The 17,533-nt window shown below is 39.5% G+C and overlaps 1 protein-coding gene across 1 annotated transcript in view; it reads left to right on the top strand.

Annotated features, from left to right (window-relative positions):
* LOC109464724 (metabotropic glutamate receptor 1-like) overlaps nt 1-17,533 on the top strand; it is a 66,404-nt gene that overhangs the window by 22,567 nt on the left and 26,304 nt on the right. The window contains exon 2 of the mRNA XM_019761792.1: nt 15,954-16,966. Coding sequence (XP_019617351.1) covers nt 16,730-16,966 — 237 coding nt within the window. The 5' untranslated portion in view covers nt 15,954-16,729. The remainder of the gene's footprint in view (nt 1-15,953; nt 16,967-17,533) is intronic.

Below are 17,533 nucleotides of genomic sequence, written 5' to 3'. Positions count from 1 at the left end.
GTTTCTGCATTTCGGAATCGTATTAAGGTAGTGTGGAAGTGTGTCTGAGGACTTTGGGAACATCTTTAAGAAATACTAGTTAGGGTAACGTATGGTCATTGAAGTTTTTGGGGTAGTACCTTAGCGCAAGGCAACAAATTATGCAAATTTTGATGACGTAATCATGACGTCATCTTGAGTAATAAGCCACGCCTATTTTTAGAAAAAAAGCAAAAAAGATACATAAAGCTACACGGTAGTGAAGACACTTAAAGACTGGAATTTGTGCAGCGTTTGTAATATCTAGAACACACCTAGAACGCAATATTGCTGAGCCGCCGACACTGATGGATGTCTGAGGCCGTTCAGGTCCACGTGGGACGGGATGGGAGGGTGATAAGCGCTCCGGGGTGCCGCGATGATCGACAGAGGTTACCCTTCACGCCTAGGCGAGCGGGAAAATGCCATGTACGTACGTCAAGATGGGCACGCTACACGCGCCGGGGCCTACAGGACAACAGCGTTTATCTATCAGTACATGCCTCTAGCTACACGGAGTCAGAAAGACTGCTTTTAAAACTGGAGTTAATGTCTTCAAATGTACTTCCTTACTTAGGTAAGTTCGGCAGGACCTCTCCATTATCCTTAAGGTCGCACAGAATTCCCACCCAGAATTCGAAGTTTACCGGAAAGAAAAAGACATTCAACTAGAAAGGAAACATTACAAAGTGCGTAATGTTTACCTTCACGATTGCCCTGCCTAAACAAAGTAATAAGCTCTAATTATTTGCACTAAAATACAGTTTCTTATATACAATTAGATGGTGGCCAGCCCCTTCAACTTGCTACATAATGCAATCTAATACCACAGGGTGTCTGATGCATCACCAGTTACTATGGTGATAGCAGTCTGGTCAAGGTCATTGACGTTAGTTTTTTTGGAAAAGAAGAAGAGGAAAACAATGTTTTTCCTCTGCGAAGGTAAACATAACCAAACAAATGAAAAACAAAGCGAAAAATCTTATCATAACCACAATTTCTGAAAAAAAATTGTTAGGAATTGTTAATTTTTCGTTCAGCAAGCAGCCCGACAGGGCCCCGGATTGGAAATGTGATCCTAAGCATAACATAAACTTTTCATGCGTCCACGGAAGCCCCAGGCCTGTCGCCCATGATGGGCTGTACGATTGATCTGCTGCGTAAGGCTTTTCCATAAAGGAACGAGCGTGAGTTGAGAAATGATTTATGGAAAAGGGCAGGCAGAGGAATAGATATGAAAGGGCGAGGTTGTGCTGCCCTTGCTGCTTCAGTGTGAAATACCAATTGTAGCAGAATTTAGCTACTATCCATATATGAACCTGTTGATGTGTGACAGTTATGAATCATATTGAAAAACTTGTTGTCTAACTCAAAAAGAATTTGAATCACCGGAATTTTCAACCGGTCTTCATCAGCTATCCGACCCAATTGCTGTAGACACGTGATGTTTTCGCACGCGTGACGTCAGCTCTGGGTCAAAGTTCGTTGAAAGTTGATACCGCCCCCCGTCCTGGTCATATTTTCACTATGTAATTTACCAACTCAGATGGACTTTCATGATAACGTATTAATCATGCCACAATCTAAAAGAAACCGTGCTTGGTTTTGAACTTTGGAATAAGGGTCCTGGTGATAGATAAATAAATGACAACAAGATGAAACTTTGGAATCGCTTGCATACGACTTAAGTGCGTAGATCATGGTTCATAAAAGAGACGGGGCAGGGTAGGGGACTTTGTAATCAAAATGAATTTCAAATGAATTTCAAGTCTTCAACTGGTGGGCTGGGCTGAGTTGGAAATGCAGTCAGAGAAAAAAGAAGCAAATTGTCTGTAATATTTAAAGTTCCACTCCTTGGTATTGACCACTCCGCTACTTAGAAGTTCTCAGATTTTCCAAATCTTTCTACCAACAGAAACATTTGTCGAGGGCAAATATGTCAAATATACTCTCTGGCATAAAAGTCACAACACTTACAAAATTTGGTAACGGGGTTTTGTTACATTGTGGCTTTTGAAATATGTTGTAACCTGAGTGTAATGTCACATTGTCCTTGTCTAATGTCAATAAAAATGAGTTCTCGGAAAGTCACCGCTGGTGCATCTAATCCGTCCAGGCACGTGGGTGTAGCACCGTGAGTGCAGTACGACTCCCGGGGTGATCTATGTCTTCTGCCTGCCGGGTCTGTGCAAATGTCAGGCGTGTTGAGTGGGAGGCAAAGACTGGAACGTCGTAAGGCTACAGAGAGGGGTATCGTAATATTATTGCACAAAATCGTATCTTAAATCATGCCTTAGAGCATGCTTGTGAGAAAAAACGGAATCTTTCCCCGAGTTTTAATGTGTGCTTAAAGAACAGAATTAGTGCAGTGCATCGTAATGTTCTCAGTTTGTTTTTGTCCAATGGTGGGACGGATTCACAAGGAAAATGGACTTGTTGTCTTCGTATTTTCCTCTTGAATTATATCCTCAGTGATATGCTATTTTTATTCTAACTTGACTTTTGAGACATACTTTGTAGCACTAGTCATACATCGTAACACATTTTGGCATTCAGGAACCAATTTATTTCATCCTGCACGACTTGACCTTACGGTAGGGTCAAATGTCTTGTAAATTCTTCATTTCCGTGATCTCTTCCTGCACCTCCTCAATCCCCAGTGATGAAGCTGTGTGCTCGGCATTTCTGCTGGATTTATTGATAATCGCTGGGCCGGAACGCGGTTTACCAGTATGTCATGCACATGGCTGCACACTTGAGTTGAAGTCAGGACGTCAGCACCATTTTCCGTCCTCTCCGTTGAATGACTTTTTCATGCCTGTACAAGAGTTACCAGCACCGAGTGATATGTAGGGACAAGCCGGAAATTGAAAACTTTCTTAAAAGGCACCATATCAAAAATTGACGCTGCACGCTTCCGTTTCAATTGGATGGTGCGGTCAGTGATATTGGTTTATTTGAGGTTGAGGGCTTCTGAGTTGAGGGCCTTGCCGCTCAACTATAGATCGTTCTGAGGTTTCAATAGTAGGACTATCATTTCAAGGATCCACTTCTGGTAACTGTATTAGTGTGTTTTGATAGTAGTTAAATATGTTAACCTTTACAGAAGGAAACACATTGTTTTTGTTCTGTTTCCCTCCTTCTTGGTATTCCATAAAAAGGTCAATGACCTGGAACAGATGTCCATCACCATGGTAACTGTTGCTGCAGCAGACACCCCGTGGTGTTTGATTAAATTATGTAGCAGGTGAATGGCAGGACAGTGTTGGTTAAAGTAAACATTTCTACTTTTTTAAAGCATCTAATCAGTTAGAAATTTAAAGTTAAAGTATCATGTACCAATTCAATATATCCCTCCGTTTTATGAATAACCTTTGCTGGACTGTCCTGCATTGCATTGCATATTGCTGATATCGGCGTGGCAGGCGTTGTTTATAAAGGAGGTTTAGCAACAACATAACATCTGTAAACAAAGTACCACATCTTCAATGCTTATTCTTTAATCATAGGCAATTACAGAGCTTGTGGTGATAAGTATGTAAAAGACAACAAACTATCTTTTTGAGACTTTAAAAGCTCAAACGGCTTCCAAATAACTTAACATAATGCGAGCTTTACCAAAGTGTTTGAGTATTTTTTTTCAGCGACAAAATTGTCATTTGCATCGATATTACCTCATAAAACCTTAAGTTTGTTTTGTTTTCATCTAAACCTTTGAAAGCCAGTAAAAGCATTCTTTGAGGTAAAAGCGGTATGGAAATCCGGCGTCTAACAGCAAAAACAACACGACTTAACGATGAATCTGTCGACTCTCCACATCTGCAGAGTGAAATCCCCGTCTGGGGAGTTCGCTTTGATCTCTCGGCATCTTCCGTGATGTGGATGACTTCCAGGTTTTACCACTGTGCGCAGACCGTGGAGGCAACCTACAGCTTTTAATGGATGTTAAAGACTGGAGGCTGAAGGGCGTTGTTTTATTGAACACTTACTAGATGGAGATCATCAATTATCAGTGACAGTGATGGTCACGTTCAAAGTCACCGTCACAGCGAGACTCAAGACAAGCTCTTTGTGCTACTTTAACTTTATTGTTCTGTAACAAATCGTATAGATAGGAGCGAGACAAAGAGATTATATTGAAGCAAGAAATACTTTTTTTTTTCAAAAAGCTGACCTGGGGCCAAGATGGGAATAGTTGGTTGGGTGGCGCGAGTGTGATGACGATGTGTGACTAAAATAATTGGTCACCTTGGTGACTTGAAGTGAACTCAACGTAGATGCACGAGTGTAATGTGTCGTTAGATATTTTGTAATAGTTTAGATATTTTGCAAAGATATTACGGGCTGCAAAGAAGTGCATCTCTTCTTGATGAGTTTGGCCAGTCTCTCCCTTCTGACATATGGTTAGGTTTTCATTAATACGGTAATGTATGCGAAGCCTTAGCACCCAACGGGATACTCAGCGCAAAGCCCTTAGCCAAAAAGTATGCCTCTCAGTCATACTGTTGTGTACTGCAAGATATGTGGGCAAATGTTGCACAAAGTTTTTTTCCGACTTCTTTTGCAAGATATCTTTTAAAGAATTAAAAATTCTTTGTCGTTAAAAAATTATAACCAAGGACTTACAATATACGAAACATTCGCTGATAGTCGAGATTTGGAAAATAAGTAAGAGCATATTATTAATATATTAGTAGATACCATACGTACAGAAAGTCAGACCAAAAGGTATTTTTGTCTTTTAAACATATATAAAATGCATTTTTTTAAATGTATATTTTTCTGCGGGAGTAAAGGACTAGGAAATTTACGGTAGGTAAGGGGTAAATACGTACCCAGGTCATATCAGTCAGGCTATATAAGGCTATCACAATAGACACCTAGGGGTGTTTTTCAGCCTTATCGAGTATGAACCAAAACACAGTAAAGTTAAGTGATGTGCAAAATCAATGACACACACGGGAGACAGTGGACACAACGGGCCAAACGACCTTTAAATAGTATCACTTTTAAAATGATGATCAATGTATATCTAATGTTGTTTTGTGGGAGTTGTTAGGCATTAGATTAATGGACAACGAAGGTAACGCCTGCTTTCCTCCAAATACTTGTCCTCTACCAGGCTTCAGTAGCGGTTTAAAAGAGTAGAAATTAGACAAATGTTAGATGACATGCCAGGGTAGTTGGTTCGCTAAAATATAGCGCGTTGCCTGCCTTATAAGCTTAGTAAAAATTATCCCCTGAAAAATATACAATGATGACACTTTTCTGTAAACATTTCCACAGAAAAGTAACACAATGACGATTTCTATAGGTTGCTAATTTCCTTTTCCTGTATCGTCGATGAAGGTTAGAATGTTACGAAACAGAAAAAATATATAAAAAGTGGATGAATTCAGGCGTTTCAGACGTTTTAGTCACGGGTAAAAGACAACTGAGAATATATCCGTCAACATGATTTTTTTGTATTACGTTGTTTGTGTCTGTGTGTGTCCTTTGGTCTTAGATAGATAGCGACACGTGTATGCCCATGGCCTTGGGGTTTAAAGTATACAGTATCTTCTCTACAATGTTACGATGTCACAAATACGTGAGTACCATCTTGAGTTTCGCTTTATTTATTCTGTTAGATGTTTTCGTTACAAGATGTTAATTAGTCATATTGTTAACGAAGGACTTATTTTACATCCAAAATGGCGAGGGCAGCAAGAATGCTAAAAAAATATAATGCCTTAATATTTTTTTTGCTCTGGAAAATATCATTACTCCTTGACCATAAGGAGTCCAAGAGCTGCTTTGGTATCGTACCTTTCAAAATCCTTTTTTTTTTTCAAAATCATGCCTGGCTGATTGCACATATACATATTATCTATTCAGAAAAATCTGTGTATACATGCAATAAATGTTTTTCATGGGACCTACCCTGAACTATTTCTGATCGGTCCCCACATTACGAATACATTAAACATGAAGTAGCGCTCCGCTCCCCGTGCGTACCGGAGCCGGACGTCCTGCAAGCCGCTAGTCTCTGCCAGTCCGCCGGGCGAGCTGTTGTTGTTGTTGTACAAGGGCATGATTACTACCTGCGGAAAGTATCCTCGCCGTTGAAAATAGTCACAGAAAATTCTTACTTCGACGTGTGATACCACGGTAGACAGTGAAGATTCCAGTTGATGAGTAGACCGGGCGAAGGGTCTATGCTCATGGATAATGCCAAACGTTGAGACACGGTACTAAGGTATGTGACCTGCTTTGCAATTATCAATAACTTGCCGTTATTAGAAGTACTACTTTGTAACTGCTTTTAACGTTAATGTCCTCCCACCATATCCCCTGTCAAAGCCGTAGGCGTGTTGTTTTTTTTCTACATCAAGCGCAGTCGTCAAATTCTACTTACACTTAGGTAATAGCAGAGTGAGATTTCGCGTATCAATGATAAAACAGAGGTTCTCTAGACAGAAACGCATTTTAAATTTAAAAACGCACACTTGCCATTATATCGGAACTGCCAAATATTTTCTAACGAAGACTTGAATTTTCAATATAGAGGGCAATTCTTTATTTGTAACGTTTGGTGTGATCAAAAAGATATTTGGCATTGTAGACTACAATATAATTAACAACAAATAAATTCCAAAAGAAATACAAAATCATACCACTATTGACTTTCGAAAGAGTTATAACACATCTTATCAAAACATCGATGCCATTGTTTAGAATCGCAGAATCTGATGCACTTTCATTTTCGAACTGCAAAGAAATTGTTTGTATTTGATTAGTTTGGCTTGCTGTGTGTTTTTCCAAATATATTGAGTCACGGCGAATTGTAATCATAACAAAATTGAAATCTGACGACATTTGTATGCAACATTTGTCCCAGTATGTTGAACATATGCTATTGGCAATGATGTTTTAATATTACCAATTACAGCTGCGCAACTATTACAAGCCATTGTTTTCTTCATATACAAGTTCCTTAATAAGAAACCATACCAATATAATCATCAATATGAGCAAACGCTCAACCAAAGGGAGGAAGGCCAGTTTTTAATATGTATTTGATACCGTATACGTATTTTGTTTTCGTAATCGTTTACAAATCTCTCTCTCTCTCTCTCTCTCTCTCTCTCTCTCTCTCTATATATATATATATATATATATATATATATATACTATATATAATATACTATACTATATATATATATATAGAGAGAGAGAGAGAGAGATATTAATATACACACACACATATATATATATAGGTATATATATATATATACATATATATGTGTGTGTGTGTGTATATTAATCTCTCTATATATATACAATGATTTACCATTTTAATATTAGAAAACAAGCATAACAAAATCATCGTCATATCCGTGATGAACGATGGTAAATAGGGAGTTAGAAGATTCTATTAACGAAATTCCAATTTATTTGGTGTTGTGTCCCAACCAATATTGACTTTATCATTAATCTTACACCTGTTTTAATTATTTTTCCACAAACCCCACCTGGCGCTCTTTTAATTCTTGATTTTCGTGTTCGCTGTTAGGAAATAAAGCTAATGATCAGTTGAAAGACTACCCATTGACTGCAGCAAGCCAGCGTTCTGCTGCCACAAGGATAGACAAATGACTGTAACATGCTCTGGATCACGGCAGCACACTGATATTGTGTACTACTTTCTCTAAATGGCGTCGTCCCGTCAAAGTAGGGATGTCGAAGTCTATAAATTTCTAGTTCCCAACGTGGAAATAGCAAAGCCTGAAGCTAAGGCTTACCCTGGGTTAGCGCCTCTCAAAGACATGATACTTTATCATTGCCGGTCCTGTTGTTACAGCGGATGGCGCTCTTTTACACATATACAGAGGTTGCCTTCAATTTTCAGATGCACATTCAACAGTTTCTGAAATAGTATCAATGAATCGATGCATGTATCTATGATAAAACAGAAGTTCTCTAGACAAAAACTTAATCATTGCCGGTCCTGTTGTTACAGCAGATAGCGCTCTTTTACACTTATACTTATACACTTATTCAACAGTTTCTGATATGAAATAGTATCATTGACTAGATAAAACATTTTTTTGTGAACCTGATATTTTATATAACGTTGCTGATTGCCTGGAAGATGCAGTGTTTAGTATAGACATGTAGAAAGCGTTACAACCCCATATATTTACAACAAAGGCTCTCCGTATCCATATATATCAACCATATTGTTTATCATTACCTATATGTTATTGATGAACACACAGAAAAAAAGCGGTATCCTGTAAGATGTATGTCTACATCCAAAAAGCCTGAAGACAGAAGGATGTAGCAAAGTAGTGAATTTCTAGTTTCCTTTGGTATAATTAGCTTACCATCGGCTGGGTTACCTATTTTGGACCCAGAATCAATTCTAGTTCAGTTATAGATAGCTGTGATTCCATTGGTGAATCTGGAACTGATTTTCTCAGCAATGGAGGTTCGTGATGAGAAGGTCCGAGCAGATTGTAGACAGAAGCCGATGAAGACGGATCTGGTGTGTGCAGTCCAGCGGGCCAATAGATTACCTTCCCCGTAGTCGTTTCAATAAATTTCTTGGTAGGAAATCGGCCGCTTGATAGGAAGCTCCGTGATAGGATTACCTCGATCTTCGGCCGCTGAGAGTGGGGGTGATTTCGTTCCAAGGACAATGGATTGATCACGGTGTAAGTGGGAGCGCGCAGGTTATCTTGGAGCGGTGGTTTATGTTCCAGAGGAGGCGGGTTGAGAACAGGTATTGAACACGGTGAAGTCTAGCCGAAGCAGCGGGGTGTTAGCTTCTACTGCAACACACATGCATCAGAGAACAATTTTCAAGCAATAGTACCGCACTGTTTCAGTTGTTGTCCAGATGGTATTGCTTGTATCGTGAAATACACCAAAAGAAATTTCAAGGCTTTAAAACTGGATTTCAAAATTCTATTTTCTGGTAATTTTCTTACAATAGTAATTTGAAAACTATCCCATGGCAGACTGTTGTCTGTATGGCAAAATACGATATCGCTAATAGAAAACAGCTGGTTCTAGATATTTATCAGTGATACAAAAAAAATGAAGAAACACTTTTTTTCTTCTCCCTTCGTTTTTCTATATATCATACTTATACGCGTGGAAAGTTCCATAAGCGAAAGTGCATCGGGCGTTGACAGCGTTCGTTTATAACGCCACATTGGGTCCCGTATTTGTCTCAGGGAGGGGTAGGATACATAGGTCTTCCTTCACAACTGATGCCTACTAAGATAGCATAAATCTATACATGCATTGGCATTCAAATGAAGTGTGATATGAGGCAAAATACGTTTGATGTGGCACGTAATGATTTTGATATATATGAAATTCCACTTGTACAGGTCTGCCATGATGTAGCATATTTATTGGTATTAGTGTTGTTATGAATCTGTACGTACATGTAATTACTGCAAAACCAATGCGTTTTCTTTGTGATGGACTTTCATGTATTCCCCTATTTACATCTAATTCTCTGAACATATAATAAACATACAATTCAAATCTAGCGACTGACTCCTGGTTCATGTCTCTTCTGTCATGTAATACGGGTAACCGTAAAATGTGGCTTCATAATTCAATGAAATTACCGTCTGTGTACGAAAATGGAAAAGCTGTTTGGATCAAATTCCAATTACGTGATTATGCGTCTGAAAGTCTGCATTAATCCCACAGAATAAGATGATACATAATCCCTAAGGCACCATTTAAGAAAATGAACTAATACGTTAAGTCCCAAAGTGCCGATTAACAAATGTTCAGAAACTACGGGGCACCGCTTAGTGTCAATTAAAATCACCAGACTTTGTCGTTTGAAACTCTGTGGGTGATCCTTGAGTTGTAAGTTGGGAAAGTTTAAACGGCAGTAGTCGGAACCCTTATAACAGGTTTAGAGTGGTTTATGACACTGCCGCTACATGTATAAATGGACATCATTCTGCAGTTGTACTACCTGTATGCCAGCGATAACTGATTTCTGTCGTTATGTTGTTTTGTCCCCGAATATGTTATATTAATATAATGTTCGTGCATTTTACCTTACCTTACTAAGTTGGGGAACATGTGCCATTTCTTCATCAACAGACTGTACAGCATACTAAAAATAACAGTAGTGTACAAGGTCTTTTAAAGTCTAATTTTCAATTCAGAATTTAATTTGTAGAAATTGTTGCATGTATGGTTCATTTGTATTTTTATGTTTGTACGGTTGTTTTTATGGGTGCCATACTAAAAAATTATCAATTAATAATTAATTAGTTCATTTATTTAGTCATTCATTCATTTAACAAGAAGGCGGCAACATTCTCTAAGAACAATGTACACTCATTCCATCAGGACGGAAGCATGCATTTTTTTCTTATCAGACACATGTTCTAAAGTTGTCACACCTGGCCTGTAAAAATAGAATTTCCTTCACCTCCTGATAATCTAGATTGCTCTGAGGCATATTGGAAAATTTGCTATTACCTCATACAGGAGACCTTACCCTGGACGTAATTGAACAGTGTAGATAACGTTGTATTTTGGGAATACCATTTTGTTAGGCGAATATCAGCAAATTGATAGTGGGGATTTACGTACGGGGAACATTTTCTGTGCCTGAAAAAAGAAATGCTTAATGAAAATCTGGCTGGGAACCAAGATGAGAGTAGCTGGTTGGGAGACGTGAGTATGATGACGATGTATGGCCCAATAATTAGTCACCTTGGTGAGTCAAATTAGACTAATGCTAACGCTAGGGAGCAACGTTGCAATTAGTTCAGGTAAAAACAGAAGAGCTAGACAGGCCTGACACACAGAAGAGGCATATGTAACGATGGGCATGAGCCCTCATACAAATGCCATCCAAAAATCGAACACCAAACTACCATCGAACGTGATACTCACCGCAAAGTCGGGGGCCAATTGTGTAAATGCTATAACTCGTTTAGGACTCAAAATGGGTTCCAAATATCTATACACGGTTATTGCTTTTGCATTAACGATTGGCTCGCAAGCAAAGGGTGGATTATACGTGATTTATTTATTTGTTTGAAAATAAGATTTGTTTTGTCGCCATGTCAGATGATGTTTTAATTTTTGGCTTCATTGAATCTTTACAATGCATATTTAAACACTTCATTACATTGCTGAGAAATCCCCATTGTTCATTGTATAGATTATTGTATTACACCAGATATAGTAACCCCTATTCCCTACCTATTTAACAGTAAAAACGTTCCTATGCGGACAATCTTGGCAACATGATCAAATTTGGGTCTGATGAACATGATTAACTATGCTGTCTGCATATAGCTCTATAACTCAATCATGAAGTTCTGCCGTGCCCGCAATCAACCTTCATCGCCAGAAAAGGCTACGTTCGAGTCAAAGGACGTTCCGAATTGATTATCTAATCAAGATATCGCGGGGCTCTTCAGTCTCTCTTTTCTCAGCGTACCAGTAGTTACAGTAGAGTCTGGAAGTACTTAATGTTAGCGATATAATCTGGAATGACTTGTTATTGTCGTAACTAGGGGGCATTCCGGCTCAAGGTTTCAGACACTATTGGAGTCTCTATATCCAGTCTGAGTTGCCAGGTTTCCTCAATGGAAGCGATCTATGTTCATTACTGGCTTATTCTTGAGTGGGTTGGATATATATATATATAACGTTATATATCTAATCTGATTGCAGCATCACTGTCACAGAAAACGATTGCTTACATATTACGTTTACCCTTGATGATGTAGACCTAATATTATTACGTTGGCAAGAACCACGTTATGGTTCAAAATATATTTTAAAAACTCCATCACATGCATGGTACTGGCTTCGGAAATTACAATACATAACAATTATCAATACATAATAATGAGTATCAATCTGAGATAAACCTTATATAATACGACTTTGCCAGCTTACCAGAAAGAAATAAAAGCATCTAAAAAGGTTTTTAAAAACTTTTTAGAAGCGTCCTAGTCACTTCATCTAATTCCCTTGCAGATCTTTTCCCCTTAAAAGTCAAGAAAACGTCTATATCGAAGAAATATCCTGCAAGAAGACCTTGAACTTCATGGTTATATAACAAACCCTTCAAACATAGTTATAGACAAAGTTATAGTTCTAGACATCTACCTTTATCATGTAGAATTTAGTAATCTTATACTCTATTTCATTGTTTTTTTATGTTTTGTAATTTGCAATTAGCCTCCGGGCACGAATTTGCAATAAGCTTTTCTATAATGATAGCGCCAGTGAAAACTCCAACATAATAGTACACGTACTCTGTATGCTGGTAGGTTATTGTGTCACATCTAAAGTCTGCAAACAGACCAAGCAAAATGGAGGTCAGACGTAGGTCGCTACTGTGGGATTCTACTTTCCCTGTACTATTACTTAGGGTTCAGCTAGGGGTAGAGAAATAGAAAATAGAAAATGTCAAATATCTTGTCAAAAGACTCCCGGATAGTTTAGGACATGTAGATGACTTGAGAGGGTACTTTGATACTGCTGGTTCATCTAAAGTCTAGAAAGTGAGGACAGACGAAGGTCACCATCACAGGCTTTTCACACACTGTAATAGTACTTATGGTTTGTCTAAGAATGGAGAAATAGTCTACGAAGTGAAAATGGTGATAACATAAGGAGGGAAGGTGATATACAAATACAGATGAATAAACATAATCTAGATCAACCAAATCCATAGCAACTAACAGATGTCTGTTGATGGTGCCGCCATTGGTCAAGCAATCGTGGTCACGACTGGAAAAGATTTAAAGTTGTAACTTTGGAATGTTTTCTGCATACAGCCATGTAATTACTCCATGAAGAAGGACAGTAACCCCTGACGGAGTATTGTAATCAGTTGTGTCCGTGCGTTTGCAGCTGTAACTCACGATCCCTTTGCTGCATTGGTATGTAGGTTGGCATGCCGTCTGCTTGTCTGCGCCAGATAACACCATGGTTCACGGAGGATTGTATCCTACAGAATCTTGTTAGATGTGGATTCAGTATCACAGCTGTTTAGATGATGATACACATAATTCAATGCAAATCTTAACCATCACAAAATGGAACGTGTCATAGAATGTTGATTGGCCATATCCTGTGGAATGAGAAGTAAAGCGTAGTACTGAACAGGGAGATAAGGCGAAGGAACACAGTAGCAAACGCACCACATCTTGGATACCAAACAGAAACATTTTATTCTGCGGCTTGATTACATTTAGAGGCAACTGCACTTTCAACGGTCTGAAACAGGAAGGTACAGTCCCTTTACAAACCAAATTCGAGCTCAATTTCAAATGCAAAACATTTTAAAGCCAAGATTTAAGTTAAATTGTTCCAGGGAAGCACCTTTTTGGTCGGACTAGCAGCGCCAGTGTGCCGACGCAAGCATTATTAAACGTTTGAACCTTTGAGTTCTTGAAACAGTTGGCCTTATCTGTGGATTACGGTATTCTTTAAAATGCATGCACCCGGTTACTGCTCCCAGTATAAGTTCAGTTCTTACTGAGGTGTACCGGGGAGACCTTGTACAGACGCTAGACAGCATGGTGCCACAGAAATCCCGGTAAGCAGGTAGGATTGGCACAGCTAACGTATCGGCAAGAATTGATATGTGCAGTATTGCAACAGATGTCATGACTAACATCGTAACCATGACATTAATAATAACAGCAATAATAAAAATTACAGCGCACATGATGCTTCCTAAATGAATTACCGAATGTGCCATGATTGCCCACATTAGACACATTTTATACAACATGTATTGCTATTTCGTCACCTGTGATGTCGATGCTTACACAAATTTGGAATTTTTCCATAATTAGAATTATATTTATACTTGAATTCTATATTTTCTATACTCCACGCAACGGTAGTTATATCTCCTTAGATCTTTCGTACTAATAAGTTTTCCTACATCAAGAAATATCTTTGACCTACTGCGAAGAAAATCAGTCATAAGTGGCTGTGAAGGAAGAATGATGCTATGGCTTGCAGGGAGCGACATGTTGCCAACGTTCATCTATTAATGTAGCCATACGTCAACTTTGCAGTAACTTCCAAGAATGTGAATTTCCTATGTGCTACTTACGCAATTTGTCACACTACGGTGTGGCACTAAGGCCTACGGTCACCCATATATCTTTATCAATCAAAGTGATATACCTGCACATATGAGTTCAGTTATGTACGTCTATTAATGCATGCGTTTTTCGATTTCTTCCTCCGGCTTCTGAATCGTCTGGGGTACAGTTTTGGTGATATGTCGTGAAGGATCCAATTTGCTTCGCAGCGTTCACATGGCTTTGGGAGTTGGGTAGTCCTACATTTCATGTATGGTGTTGAATAGACTTTGGCATAGAAATGCCTCCGTCTATCCATGTCACACAGTTTTTTTGGCTCGGTCCTGACACGGAATTCTGTTTGTGATTCAACCTTAGGCTGAATGATGAATGTTCCAGTCCTAGACTGATCAACATTTCTTATTACGGTGCATCTTCCGGCTTAGGAAGGTTCATAAATCACTTTTTTCTTGTATCAGAAATAACCACAGTCACTGCGTTATCACGAAATGACTGATCGATGAGATTAATACTCATCAGGATTATACAGTCTCATCCAATGACTCTTGAGAATCTCGTGTATTGCACTGTAGGTATATTAATTGGATCAACTACTTTATTACACTGATTGTGAAAATACCAACAGGATTACATCTGACAACGGTGTTGATTACAGCCGCTGTCAGACAGTCGAATATAGCCTCCCGAGCAGTACCCTAACCATGGTTAGGAGTAGGTCGGGAGCAAGGTCGGATGGGTCGGCTGGTGGTCGTTGAGGTCGGCTACTGTTCGGCAGTGCGCCAGCCGAATGCTTCAACATGTTGCAAACATTCTGGTGTGGACGAGGGGTTTGCCATGGTTAGCTGGTGGTTTGCTGGTGTTCGGGGAGTGTTAAAGGTGCAAATTTGACTCAAATTTAACACAATTTGCTCAGATTCGTTTAGAAAGGTAGGCCAACCTTGGCTGTTTGGTGGTCGAGGGAAGGCTCTGGATATATTACAGGGATTTTAGCATAGATATATTGAAGACGGTCACATCTTTGAAACTTTCGCTGACCATGTGAAATAAGCTATGTCACAGTTCTGGGTGCCCCACTGCGAGTGATGCTTCGTGGTCAACGTTCAAGAAACATTTAGCTAGTAAAGAGTTCATACTTGTCTTGTTTTTCTTTCAACACGACAGTAGGTTTAAACAAGGATAGATTGGTTTGGCTTAGAATTAATTTGAGATTGGAAAAAATCAAAATGGTCTAAGCAAATAGTGGATAGCCAAGGGTTCTTCACCTTTGACCTAGACCACAATGCACCACTCGCGCATGCGCATTTGAAACTATGAGGTGGCTTACTCATGTAGCGTTTGGAAAGGGTAACATAATTTATGCAAATGAAATGAATGACAGATTATAGTAACCTTCACGAACACATGAGACTTTTGTCTACTTGGCTGAGGTATAGCAAAGCAATAATGAGCTCTTTTCATATAGACAACCAGATGAATTACTTTCCATTGTGTCGACATGACAAGGTGACGCCTTAGGAAAGACATATTGTTTTCTTCACAGCCACAACAGCATTAGTCAAGTTTCCAGGCCTGCCGACCTTGACATGCCTCAGCTTATATTATTATCATTAACATTCACAAGGTAATTGTTACTCAAACAACTGGATAGATTCTGAAAACTGCTAAGTAGCATCCTATACTTTTCGACAGTAAGGTTTGGTCACTTGCTTGAGTAAAAGTTTCCTTTTTTATCTCATTACCTGGATGTCTAAACTTCATCGACTTATTTGATTAACATGATTATATTTTCGTAATACTGATTTCGTCTTCTTACTGTTACAGGTTGTACATCAAAAACAAGACGACTTCATCGGTGGAAAGAAATTCGTCGCTAAGGCCTCTTAAACTGAACAATTTACCGTATCGATTGCACGATTCTGAATAGGGATTGAGCCTTCAAATTAAAGGATTGATACTGATGGGCTTTTCTGTATTAAGAGAGAAAAAGTGTAGCCAGGAGACGGCTTGCGCTTCTGCAACAACACAGGAGCGGTTAGAGACCTTAAGCCCCACCGAGGACGCTCAATTCCATCACACGTCTCACCCAGCTTTATTACGAGGAGGCGGACAGAATTGCCGGACGGGCTAATGGCCCTTGACTGCCGCTATTTAAGAGCACCGGATCGTATTCCGAAATACGTCCACGCTACGTTAACGTAACAGATATCGGGGGAAAAGGCTTTCAAAGAGTAGGCACTTGAGAATGTGATCAAAGGCAGGCCCACGTGTATTTAACCAATATTCCGCACCGGTCAGACGTAACCCTTGGTCGTTTGGTAGAAGATTGTTTCATCATCCCGACGTCACAAAACTGACAGGACCGTTAATTCTGTACCGATAGGACCGGGCAAACGGTGCTTTCAAGACCGACTGTGGACATCAGAGAAATGAGCTATGGACAAAGCCGCTTGGCTGTAACAGATTCATTTGAAGCCACAACAACATATCGCGAATGAGCGAAAAAGTAAGAGCCCTTCAAATATCATCGGGAACGATATTTTCACATTGGCCTTGCTGACGGGATAGACAAGTGTGCTGTGTGGTGAAGGTTTCCTGGCATGGCCGAGTCGAGTTGGGTACAGTTTCTGAGGTGGGCTATCTTCACGTGGACCGTACTGTGGACCGAGAGGGTGGCGGGACGTGAGAGGCTGGTGGCCCGCATGGAGGGGGACCTGATCATCGGTGCGCTGTTCTCCATCCACGAGAAGCCGCGGGGACCGACCGGGATCGCCGCGCGGGAATGTGGGGACATCCGGGAGCAGTACGGCATACAGAGGGTGGAGGCCATGTTTCAGGTCAGAAACCTCTCTTCAGTTTCCGTTCACGCATAGCTTAGACTAGAAGGTTTTGTCAGGAAATTGAAAGGAATTTTACACTCATTACGATAGACCAATTGTTAAGAATTCTACACTCATCATGATGGACCAAGTGTTGGAGATATTATTCACATTACTCTCATATATATTCCAATAACTTAATACCAGTCATGTAGTGAAAGAAAATATATGTTTTCCTGTATCTATTACATTATTGACATCGTAAATACTTCGTGACATTGTTACCGTATGTAAGCGACAACCGTCTAGACTGTTATTATGATCATACAGATCATCCTATTATAAGATCATACAGCTACTCCATAGACTAACGGCATTCTTGTTTTAAGTATAAAAACGCCCATAGCCAGGGACATATAAGGCACCCAACGCGATTTCAGGGCACTAAAACTGGATTTTCAAAGTCAAATTTCTGGTCATTTTTTTTGTAGTAAGGAAAATCAGCCCTGATATATGCAAGGCAAAAACGCGATGTCGCTGACGAAAAAAACACTTTTTGTTTCTCATCGTACTCTGGTTCTAGTT

The sequence above is a fragment of the Branchiostoma belcheri genome, unplaced genomic scaffold, assembly GCF_001625305.1.
Source record: "Branchiostoma belcheri isolate BF01 breed outbred unplaced genomic scaffold, Haploidv18h27 scaffold14, whole genome shotgun sequence".
NCBI lineage: Eukaryota > Metazoa > Chordata > Leptocardii > Amphioxiformes > Branchiostomatidae > Branchiostoma > Branchiostoma belcheri.
Note: the sequence above shows the minus strand (reverse complement) of the source record. Positions and strands in the feature narration are given on the sequence as shown.